The 12,118-nt window shown below is 45.9% G+C and overlaps 3 protein-coding genes across 3 annotated transcripts; all 3 read left to right on the top strand.

Moving 5' to 3' along the window:
• The first annotated feature begins 2,519 nt into the window (after nt 1–2,519).
• On the top strand, nt 2,520–5,442 carry LOC123122401 (acyl carrier protein 2, chloroplastic). Its single transcript, XM_044542595.1, has 4 exons — nt 2,520–2,674; nt 3,890–3,988; nt 4,523–4,645; nt 5,078–5,442. The coding sequence occupies exons 1-4, from the start codon at nt 2,627–2,629 to the stop codon at nt 5,195–5,197; spliced, it is 390 nt and encodes a 129-aa protein (XP_044398530.1). The 5' UTR covers nt 2,520–2,626; the 3' UTR covers nt 5,198–5,442.
• A 1,002-nt stretch (nt 5,443–6,444) lies between these two features.
• On the top strand, nt 6,445–7,705 carry LOC123122400 (uncharacterized). The gene has a single exon (XM_044542594.1). It carries the CDS (start codon nt 6,728–6,730, stop codon nt 7,358–7,360), a length of 633 nt encoding a protein of 210 aa, XP_044398529.1. The 5' UTR covers nt 6,445–6,727; the 3' UTR covers nt 7,361–7,705.
• A 455-nt stretch (nt 7,706–8,160) lies between these two features.
• Nucleotides 8,161–11,304, top strand: LOC123122399 (SKP1-like protein 1). Its single transcript, XM_044542593.1, has 2 exons — nt 8,161–8,608; nt 10,872–11,304. Exons 1-2 carry the CDS (start codon nt 8,273–8,275, stop codon nt 11,043–11,045), a joined length of 510 nt encoding a protein of 169 aa, XP_044398528.1. The 5' UTR covers nt 8,161–8,272; the 3' UTR covers nt 11,046–11,304.
• Nucleotides 11,305–12,118: the final 814 nt, after the last annotated feature.

Raw genomic sequence — 12,118 nt, 5'->3', positions numbered from 1 at the left:
GGGGTTAATCATACCCACATATCAAATTATCAAAGTAGCGAACACAAATCGAACCAACATGATGAAAGTGACTAGATGAAATTCTCGTGTACCCTCAAGAACACTTTGCTTATCATAAGAGACCGTTTTGGCCTGTCCTTTGCCTCAAAAGGATTGGGCTACCTTGCTGCACTTTTGTTACTACTATCGTTACTTGCTCGTTACAAAATTATCTTGCTATCAAACTACTCCGCTACTTACAATTTCAGCACTTGCAGACATTACCTTGCTGAAAACCACTTGTCATTTCCTTCTGCTCCTCGTTGGGTTCGACAGTCTTACTTATCAAAAAGAGCTACAGTTGATCCCCTATACTTGTGAGTCATCAATGGGTGGTGGCGCTGAGGGGAGGGAAATGATATGCAATCGGGGTTAGGAGTCGCCGTCCGGCTTAAATAGCTGGACTTGGGCCCTCGTGCGTTGTGCTAGAATAGCGTGACGCAACACCATGCCCTCATCGAAAATCGAAGGAGACGTCCGTCAGACAAACGGATTTATGAGGGTTTTCGTGTGGGTCTCTGCAGTCAGTCCGACGTGGCAGACGCGTCTAGGCCTCCCCATTTTCGCTCCAAATATGGGCTAGATATGAGGGGTGCCGGTCATTCCGGGCATATGGGACCGGCATGAGGAGCCCGTTTCGGTCGATTTCTTTTAACCGGTTAGTGACCGGGCCATTCCCCCTAACGTATAAGGGGTTTTGGGGCTGTAGATGCTCTAATAGACTAAAGGGGCCGACAAGACAAGTTGATATATCGCCGGTACAATTTACTCTCCACGGTTCAACCCCAACTCCTATCTAAGGCACCCGTTACACTGTTATTTGCAACTTGGCGCATAACCCTCTCCGTCCCGGGCCCAACCCATCTTCTTTGTTTTCTTTTTTAACCTTCATAAAATATGAGTGTATATGAGAGATTCAAACCCCAACGCTTTAGGTTTACTCCCGGCGGCGACAAATCAAATGGGAAAGCTTACTTATTGTGCCCACTTACATCTTTTATTCTTGTTGTGGTCTCCTATCCGTTTTCTTCTTCCATTTGACCATTTCTTCTTCTTTTTTGTTCATTGTTTCTTTTTTCATTGTTTTTCCTTTTCTTAATTCACATTTAAAAAAATCATAAACTTTGTTTAAATTCATGAACCTCCCACAAGGTCAAGATTTTTTTTTTCAAATCCATGTTTTTTTAGAAATCATGAACTTTTTTCAACCCTGTGAATTTTTTTTCAATCCATGAAATGTTTTGAAGCTCATGAATGTTACCGAATATGTGAATTTTTTTTAAATTCACGTTTTACAAAAATGATGATTTATTTTCAGAATATATGAATTTTTTAATTTTTTCATGAACTTTTTCAAATGTCATGAACTTTTTAAAAATTCAAACTTTTGTGAAATTCACGAACTTTTCATGCACTTTTTAAAATTTGTGAACCTTTTCAGATTCATGATATTTTTTCAAATCTGTGAGTTTTTTTTTCAAATTCGTCATTTTATAAATCATTGATTTATTTTCTTCAGATCCACATAACAGTTTTCAAATTCACAAACCATTTTTAAACCCATAATATTGTTTTGATTTCTCTGTTTCTCAAATCCGTTAACTCCAAGAAAAAGGGAGCAGAAAAATCAAGCCAGAAAACAAACTAGTGCGAACGACCTACCTTTTTTTGGGTGTGTGAACGGCCTACCTTAATTTTTTTTTGAGCAAAATGCAAATGGCCTACCTAAGAGCAAGAGAAAAGGCGAACGAACGAGGCCCAGAACCATTCATAGTGTGGCGCAACAGGCGCCGAAGTGGAGCTCTCTGGTTCAACCAGTGCTGGCACCTCCTGACTAAGTGGCATCCCGCTTTATCCCATGAAATGAAACTAATCATTTAGCGCGTATGAACATTTTGCTCATCTTCTGGCTAAAATCAACATTGAATTTATACCCGCTATCCCATCCGTTTTGTACCCTACCCCTGACTCGTATGTACCCACAAAAAGGAAAAAAAAAAGACTCGTATCCTTAGTTATTGAGAGCTGGTCGTGCCATCTTCCGTGGTAGCCTGGTACTGGTAGGTTAAGTTCCTCGCTCTCCAACCTGCACCTACCTCACTCACCCGTACGAAAACAAGAGCGATCAATCGGCTCAACCACACGGGAACACCAGCAGCCTGGCCGTCAAACGTTGCCGTGCCAGCACGGACACGTCCAGCCAAAAACAGCGGGCGCCGCCACGAGCCAGTCTAGCACGCCACCGTTTTCTCCTTCCTAAAACAAACGACGCAGCACCGTTGATCAATAGGCCAGCCGGGCCCGTCGCGCTGGCAGGTGGGGCCGGGGCGCTGGGGGGGCGGAGGCGTCGAGATCGTCATGGGCCGGGCCTCGTGACCTCCGCCAGCCAGCCAGCCGCGTCGGTCGATACGCCCGATGCCGCGCCCACGTGCAAAGCCCGGCCCGCGCTATAAGACGGCCCCGCTAACTTCCTTCGACGCGCATCCAACCCTCCTGCTGCTGCTGTCTGTGTTGCCGCCCCGACCGCCGCCTCCACCACCCACCCACCCCCACCGCGCCGGCCTCTCCCCCCTGTCCCGTCTCCCTCATGGCCTCCGCCGCCGCTTCCGCCGTCTCCTTCGCCAGGCCCGTCAAGGTACCGCGCCACGTCCACCCGCTCCCCTCCTCCCTCCCTCACGCCGTCCGATCTGCGCCCGGTAGGGTTTAAGCGACACCGGGGTTTCAGAATCTGAGTGTTTGCGAGATTCGGTGCGGATCCGCTCTGGTCCGCCTGCCGTGGCTGGGATGGCTGGAGGCACCAGGTGCCGCCGATTCCGTAGCTTATATTCAGTCGAAACGTCCGTGGAATTTTTTTTGGCTCGATTGGATCTGGCACCGTACCGTAGGGCTGAGTTTCGCGCTCCCTGTCCTAAGCCAGTCGATCTGGGCGGTGCTACCGCATCCATCATGATACATATAACCGCATGTGACCACATGTGCGTACTCGTTGGATCGGATGTTTGGGAATTCTGTGCGGATTGTTCACTGGATTTTGTTGTGCCTGTAACCTTCTTTTCTTTATGTGATGTGATGCCATGATCGTGCTTACAGATCTTGCTTAGAAAAGTTAGATAAATATAGAACTAGTGCTGTATGGTGCATGCAAAGTCTTCATTCATTCATAAATCTGTAATGGCACGCCACCTTATCTAGTGGACTCTTGTTTGCATTGCTTCATGGTGGCATGCATTAAGGATTGCCCACTAAAGGCGTCTCACTTTACATGAAACATTCCCAGGTTTAGGTGATTGATACATAATCTCATAGGTTGCTTCACACTCAACTTGTATGCATGATGTGTAGCTCCGAGGATTCCTCGATTACATGATTCCGCCTTTAAGCTATGCAGACAGAAGAAACATTCTATAGTAAAGCATGGGGCTGTTGATTAAACTGATGCTGTGTTCAATGAGAAAAAGTGTAGTTAATTCAGGTTGTGAACATTTCTTAGGAGTTATGTTGAGACACATACATGCTTCACAGCACTTTGTTGAAACCAAATGGAAAACAATTGAATAGCCGAACAGGTCCTGTTTGACAGTTTTTTAACATAGCATTACTTGGGGATATACGTACCTGTTTTGGTTACTATTTTGTTCTCTAGTTTCTGCTTTTCAATTTCGGTGAAGCAGCATTGATAATTTTGTAATTTATTTATGCCTGAACACTATATTTGATAGAATGATAGTCAACCAACCTAGTTGATAATTTTATGCAATGTGGCATTGTTTTTCCACTGTAAATCTGGTTTGCTATTCCCTAGTTCACTTATTTTTGCCTTACTTACGAAATCATGTTTGGTGATTTACAGACAATCAATGCCAACTCGGTCTCCTTCTCTGCTCCAAGGAAAGACAATGTATCCTTCCGTCTTCAGCCAGTTCCCCAGAGATTTTCTGTTCGCTGTGCTGTAAGTATCATCCTTTTCTGGTATTGCAATCGTATCAATCGTTAATTGAAGCATTAGTTAATGCACTTCAAATTTGTTTCCCTACCTATTTGATATGCCATTAGTTTCATATATGAAGGCAACATCCTTTGTTTGGAATAATTAATCATGCATGCTATCTGAGGCTATTCATCTAAATCTATTTTATTCCAGTTTTATCATAAGTCAACAAACTAGTACTGCATCATATAGAAAACCCTGTCGTGTTTCATCACAACAGTGCTTCCATTTTGTCTAAAAGTAATTTGGAGATAATTCCAGCAACGGTAGTTTCTTTTTGGTATCGTGCATTTTGCATGCTTGGCCTATAATTTGACCTAAGTAAGCGCCTCCTAGTCTACTTGTACCACATTGATTCAACCATAATTTAACACTGTAATTCTGATTTAATAGGCAGGTAAATTTACCATGCAATGTTTCTGAAAGCCTACTATCCATTATAGGGCTTTGTTGCTATGATTCTAACTGCTTCATATTGGTGTTGTAATTTAACAGGCCAAAAAGGAGACAGTAGAAAAGGTTTGTGATATTGTGAAGAGCCAGCTTGCGCTTGCTGATGACACTGTAGTTTCTGGCTCCTCTACGTTTGCTGATCTTGGTGCCGATTCTTTGGACACGGTAAGTCAGCTGGATACTGTAATGTGTATCACATGTTCATCCTAGCAACAGACCTAGCTGGCTCCACCCAGTGGATACGATCATGTTAAGGACATTTGGCAGTAGTTTCTGTTTGCTATACGGCGCAGTGCTACAACAACAAATAGTTTATGTTTTTTAAGTATTTTGTGACTACGAAACCCAAGCCTGGGAATGTGTAGGTCTGTTCTCTTTTAGCAAAAGTTCCAGTGTGTGTGCGGGAACCATGTTGTTCTACTTTCTTCATTTTGATCTTTGGGAGCAGTTTTTGGCATCTGTACTTTGTTACTGCGGTTTATGCTAACTTTTGTCAACACTCCTTTGTGCATGAAAATAAGCACTCTAAAGCATAGTTTTCAGTTTGAGATTGCACAGGTCCTAACTAGTGAAACTTTGTGTGGCTCTATTGTGTAGGTTGAGATTGTCATGGGCCTCGAGGAGGCTTTCGGGATCAGCGTGGAGGAGTCGAGCGCGCAGACCATTGCAACGGTGGAGGACGCCGCCAACCTCATCGACAGCCTTGTTGCAAACTAAACATATTTCCTGGCAATAATGTGCTACCCACTGCAATCGTTGCTGCTGGAGATGGATCCCATTTGACGTGCTAGATTTTACTGTGGAGAGTCGGTGACATCTGTATCAGTGTTTTTGCCTGTCTTGCGATATTACGACATTATTTATTAAGCGGTTGTTGAAGGAATTTTTCCTTGTTGAAGAATGATTTCAGGGTCTGAACATGATGTGCTGGAATTAACCACTCCTATCTTTTTTGGTTCAAATCTACACCTTGTGTTCTAGAGCAAACGATCGTTTATAATTTTCTTTTCTTGGGTTGTTTTTGGTAATTTTCAGTTTATGCTTTGCGATGTGAGAATTTCAGCATTTTGACCGCTGCAAGTACTATTATATCTGATGCCTGCACAAACTTTTCTGCTGTTTTGTACTCCGTCCGTCCCAAAATAAAGGTAGTACAAAGTTAAGTCACATATTTTGGGACAGATGGAGTATTTTAAAACGCACTCCTACTTTGTTAGTACTCCGTATAAAGTTGTACTAAAACTAAGCCACTTACTTTGGGACCTAGGGAGTATTTGCTTTTAGAAAGGTTTTCACCTCGGTTACACTGGAACCAAGAGGCTAAGAAATTTTTATTTTCTGTGTTATGATGTTCAGTGCATTTGGTTACCGTATGAATGTACGGTGGACGCGCATTCGATTCTAATCTCGTGGTTAAACTAGCAATGACTAGAGTCATCGACTCATTATGGGGAATCTTTGGTCTACCCAGCCGTATTATCCACATACTACTAATCACAAGCAGCCTGGTTAGTGGTTACAGCCTAGTGGTAGCAGTACAATCATCTGAGTGGTAGTTTTATATTTTGCTGGTTTGGGCGGCATCGTTCGTTCTAGGTAGTACGTATATGCTCCTCTTTCTGGCTCCCCGACCCGATGAAGAAAAGGGTCATCATCGTGTCCGCCACGCGGACGGGACAAACGACGACGACGCACGAGCCTCCGGCGTGCGCCCCTAGCCTCTCCCCTCGATGACACAAAACAAAACTAAAAGATGCCGCCCGGATGCTCGATTAGCCACGAGTGGTACTATTATTTCGTCTTTGCAGATGTGATTAGCGAGCTAATCAGTAGATAAACACGCCTGCTAGCCATGACAGAGAATTTGCTGCGCTGCACTGCGTTGAGTTGAGTGGCCCTGCAGCCTGCAGCCTGCGGATGGGAGAAATGTAATGCTCTGCCGCTGCCATGGTCGGAGCCTCGGAGGGAATTTAATCCCCCGACAGCGCCTCGCACGGGCTGCGTGCTTTGCCCTGCTGCCGGCGCGACAGGCACCCCTGCGGCCATCGATTGCTCTCACGAGCCCTGCCCTTTTGGCGCCTGCCCTGGCTGCCCGCTCGGCTCTATACATATAGCTCCGCCACCCCGGCGCAAAGGCGAGCAAAAGCCGGCCGAGCAGAGGCAGCTAGCGCAAGAAAGCGTCGTGCCGTGCGTGCCCAGAGCGCAAACCACCGGGGAGCAGAGAGAGAGAGAGAGGCGGCAGGGTTGATGGCGGAGGTGGAGAGGAAGGCGCCGCGGAGGGAGGAGGAGCTGGTGGAGGCGGCGCTGGCGGCGGCCGCGGCCGCGCTGTTCGTGTCCGGGGTCAAGAGCCTGGCGCCGGCCGTGCTCGTGGACCGCTGGTGGTGGCCCCTGCCCGCGCAGGTGCTCGCCGCGGCGCCGTCGCCCGTCCTCTTCCTGCTCCTCAACGTCCTCGTCGCCTGCATCGTCGTGGTGTCCGTGCAGCCGGCCAAGCGAGCGGCCGCGGCGGCGGCGACGGGCGCCGTCGCTGCGGAGGTGGCGCCGGCGGGCGACGGCGCGGCGAAGAAGCTGAAGAAGAGGCGGAGCAGCAAGAGGCGCGGGGACGGAGCCGAACCGGCGGTTCTTGCGCCCGCGCCACCCTACGTCGCGGCCGACCGCTGCATGGCGCTGGTGGTTGACCGCGGCATCGTGATGGCGCCGACGGGCGGAGAAGAAGAAGAAGAAGAAGGAGCCGCCGGCGACGCGGCGGAGGTGGACAGGCGCGCGGAGGAGTTCATTTCGGCGTTCCGGCACCGCCTCAGGGTCGACTCCTTCTCGTCTCGCCGCGGGGAAGCCGGCGACGCGGCGGCGCGAGCCATCAGCGGCACCGCGCCGTGCTTTTGACCCCGAGCCTGCATGCACCTCGCAGCTCATGCGCTCGCGGACCCTGTTTTGCTCAAATCGCAGTTAGTTTCTTTCGCTTTCTTGATTGTTCTTCTTCTTGCTCTGTGATCCGAGCAAGTGAGCTGTAGCTACCACTGGCACTTTGACACCAACTGGTTGGATGAATCTTCAAGCATGCTATGCTTGCTTGGTGTTCTGAAGAAATACGCATGAGAATCTGTAGACATTTCTTCTGGCCGGAGTAGTAAATTATTCTTGGATAATAGTACTGTACAAGTCATGACATGGCACGACAAGAATGCGTGTGCACATTGCAATAAAATACTTCTCATGTGCGCTGAAACATATTCTTGGAGGCATCGTATGAGTATTTGAAATCCATTTGAAGAATCAAAAGTCACACAAAAAGTTGGAAAGTTTCTCTGCAGTATCCTCTGAAATCCAAGTGATTACTTGTTTTTTCCCTTCCGAGAAATACTCAGCGGGTTTTTTATTCTAACGAAAAGAGACATCAAACGGGCCACAGCCCAGAAAGCCCGCCACATCTCCAAGCCCCAGATTTTCGGGCCCGGGAACCCCAACGGCCCCGGTTCTAGAGCCTTCCTCTCTGCGACGCCGGAAATAAAAGGCGCCCGAAACTACTATACAGACGACAGTACTCCGGCCGAACACTGGACGATGTTGGATCGAACGGTGTTGTTTAGTTTTGCTTTACACATGAGCGGCTTGATGTGCTACATCGTCTGCAAATCGTCCGCCGTTTGTCGTCTGTGTAGCAGCGTTCAAAGGCGCCCCCCTTCCCCTCCCTTCCAGTCCACCCCACCACAACCCCCACTCGCCTCCGCTCCTAGGGTTTCCCGCCGCGCACCACCCCCAAAACCCTCGCTCCCCACCTCCCCGGCGATCGGACCAATGGCGGCATCGGCGGCGGCGAAGAAGCTCACGCTCAAGAGCTCCGACGGCGAGGACTTCGAGGTGGAGGTGGCGGTGGCGATGGCGTCGCAGACCATCAAACACATGGTGGAGGACGGCTGCGCCGACAACATCATCCCGCTCCCCAACGTCACCGCCAAGATCCTCTCCAAGGTCATCGAGTACTGCACGCAGCACGCCCCCAAGGCGGACGACGCCGCCGCCGCCGACTCCACCGGCACCGCCACCGCCGTCAAGCCCGACGAGGAGAAGCTCAAGGCCTTCGACACCGAATTCGTCAAGGTCGAGCAGGCGACTCTCTTCGACCTCATCCTGGTGAGCGACACTTCCGATCCCCTCTCGCCTTCTGGCGATCCTCCTTGTGTTTACTCGTCGAGGGCTTGCGTTCCGGCTGTTTAGATGCGATTGCTGTTTAGATTCGTGGTTCGATTGTGGACACCAATTCGTGGTTCTAGGGTTTAGGGTTTTGCGTCGTTGTTGGGTTACGAAATGGGAGGCGATGCGGGTTCTGTTCGTCCGTTATATTGGAGATCTAAAGTGTGTAGTTTTTTCCAAGAAAAAAGGGGGATTATTGCCGTACTGTATATTTTTAGGTTTTCCATTTAGGTTATTTTGTCATATTTATGCAATCTATTGGATGGAACAACTGTTACGCGATGAGCGATTTGATGATTATTACTGAAGTGTCTGATGTTTGTAGATTTAGTTGGTCGGTTGTTCTACTTTCAGTGATGATGGTAATTTTTCTGTGTTCAGTTTTGTTGCATGATTTAGTCCCTGATAAATGGCATTTAGTTGCCTGCTGTTTAGATGTAACACTGCAATTCTGGTATTATGTATCTTTTGCATGATCTGTTTCAGATAATAAATGATGCCTGCTATGAATTTTTGTGTAAGTGAAGGCTTGCTATATTGTTGCAGCCAGCTGTTTTCTGTTTCCTCATTTGGATTACTCAGTTATTTTGTTTATTACTTGGAAACAGGGCTGTGAGAAAAAATGATTATCTACATTGCATTGTTAAATGTTGTACTAGGAATCATAGTCACCTGACTTGCATTGCACTGTTAGGTAGGTTGGTAGGACCCAATGCTTTGTGGTGGTCTGCAGGCCAGTAATAAGATATTAGTATGGTCGTAGTTGTAGCTTTGTGGTGGCCTTGTCGGGCGTCAGTGGCAGTACTATTCAAAGCTTGTTGCATGATCTGACAAGAATGCTACTAGATTCTGTGTGTTAAACTAGTATTCAGTATCTGACCTCCATCAGGCTGTATAGCATGTGATGTTTATTTGTTGCTTTGTGGTGTTCTTTCTTGGGGATTAGTACCTTTGCAAGTCTTGTACATGGACACGTTAGAGTGCTACTGTGGTTGATTAATTGTTGTTTAGCTTTGTAGTATGTGTATCACATCGTTTTATGTACACTAATGTATATAATATTACCTCTGTACCAAATTAGTTGTCTAACCAATTCAGGAGGAGGGAGCATAATATGTCTTCCTTTACTGCTCAATAGTTGGTAGGTTTGTTGTAAATAGTTGTTCTGGGTTATGCACTTTGCTGAATTTTAATTCGTGCGCACCGTATTTGTATCAAAATGTGTAAATTTGTAATATACTATGTCAGTTGTGTTCTTGCCTCTAGTAGCACAACCTTAAGACATAATCCCTCTGTCCCCAAATATATAGTCAAAAAGTCATTTCTTTCTAAGTTTGACCAAATATATAGAAGAAAATATCAACAAATTTTGTATTGAATAAATAGATTAAAATATATCTAATGGTGGATATATTGATATTGGTTTGATATTATTATTTATCTTCATATTTTTGTTGAAGACTTGCAAAATCTTAAGCATGAAGTTAGATATCTTAAGCAAGAATTTATTATGCCATCTATTTGGGGGCAGAGTATTGCTAGAGTACTATCTTTCTTCAGCATGAATTTATTTGGGGACAGAGTATTGCTACTTTCTTTCTTAAGCATGAATTTATTAAGACTTGCAAAATCTTAAGCATAAGGTTTGCTTACATGATTTATTGCAACTATCTTGCTTAAATATGAACTGCAAGTTCTTTCATTATGTGCCTGTTGCAATAATCTGCTGTATATGATGCTCCTGTTCTTTATCTGTTAAGTATGTGCCTGACCTTTGTTGCTCCTAGTTGGTAGGCTGTTGTAAATAGTGGTTTTGTGTTGTCCACCTTGCTTAATTATATTTCTTCCATGTATTGGTGTCTATCTGTGTGTAAGCACGGAGTATATGGCAGTTGTGTTTGTCCTGCTACCATCATGGACAACTTAACCTTGGTAGTACTTGACACTGTCTAGTTTAAATACGAGGTTTTGCTCCCTCACCATGCTATATTGTCTTTCTTATCAACGTTTGCTTTGCTCACCATGATATTAACTGAAGCTCTGTCTTGCTTAAATATGATATATTGCTACTGTATTGTCTAAATATGAATTGAAGCTACATCTCCTGTAGTTGATGAACTTATGTACTGTAGATGGCGCTCCTGTTTTTATATATCTTTTTAATGTGATGCCTGACCTTGATTGCTTTTATTTGCCTGGACAGGCTGCCAACTACCTGGACATCAAGGGGCTCCTGGACCTGACCTGCCAGACCGTCGCCGACATGATCAAGGGCAAGACACCGGAGGAGATCCGCAAGACCTTCAACATCACCAACGACTTCACCCCGGAGGAGGAGGAGGAAGTGCGGAAGGAGAACCAGTGGGCCTTTGAGTGAAGGTCGGGTCCGTGACACGAATAACCAGCATGGAAGGAAGCGTGGCTTCGTCGAATGCCTGGGAGCAGCCGTTAACCGTTTTGTGGTTCTGAGACAACGCTAGTAGGGAAGATGTAAGTAGGTTCTGGTTCCGGTCGACCTGGAGGGTCCTCACCATTTGGCTGACTCTGCTTCGCTTTTTGGTTGTGGTGGTATTTTGCTGCACTCTTGGACCTGGTTATGAGGAAATGAGATGGTATGCTGGTTATTCTGCACTAAATTCTACGGAATAGTTGTGTTGTTCTGCCTGTGATGTTCTGAGATCCGTTTTGCCATCTTGCATTTGCTTTGGTTTGTGAACTACTCCTGCTTTGACATTGTGGTTTCTTGCTAGGTTGGTGAACTCCATGGTGTTTCGGGGTGGTTTTGCCATGTTGGTTCGCCATGTTGGTTCTTCGTTGCATTCCAGTGTTGGTATCTTGTGCAGTCTCTTGTTTCTTCTGTATACATCTCTGTTTTCGGTGGTGGCTGATTTGTTTAGTCACTTTTATGGCGAAAGTCATCTTTTGAGCCCCAGCTCATATGCTCCCGCATGAATAGTAAAATCGAAAAAAATTTAAAAAATTTCATTTTTTTGAGAGAAACATTGACAAAAGTTCTAAGTGCCTGCAAAAATTCATCATGAAATCACATTCCTGTAAGGCGTGGCAAAAAAAACAAATTCAGTGCTCCAAAATGCGTTTGAAAGTAGCTTTTTCAGAGTACTGTTTTTGTCTTTTTTGCCACGCCTTCTAGGAATGTGATTTCATGATGAATTTTTGCAGGCACTTAGAACTTTTGTTAATGTTTCTTTCAAAAAAAATTTGAATTTTTTTGAATTTTTTTGAATTTAGTTTTGATTGTACTGTTCATCCGGGAGCATATGAGCCCGGGTGCAGATTAGCCGCGTCCCTTTTATGGTAGAGTTGTAGACCGGCTGCCCGTGCAACCGTGAGCTTTGTGCCATTTTTGGCCTTTGTTACACTTGTAGGGTGCGTTCCAACTCTAATCAAACCTTAGATTTTTTAAGAAAGCGATACTACCTTCGGGGCTTG

This window comes from Triticum aestivum, chromosome 5D, assembly GCF_018294505.1.
Source record: "Triticum aestivum cultivar Chinese Spring chromosome 5D, IWGSC CS RefSeq v2.1, whole genome shotgun sequence".
Lineage (NCBI taxonomy): Eukaryota > Viridiplantae > Streptophyta > Magnoliopsida > Poales > Poaceae > Triticum > Triticum aestivum.
Note: the sequence above shows the minus strand (reverse complement) of the source record. Positions and strands in the feature narration are given on the sequence as shown.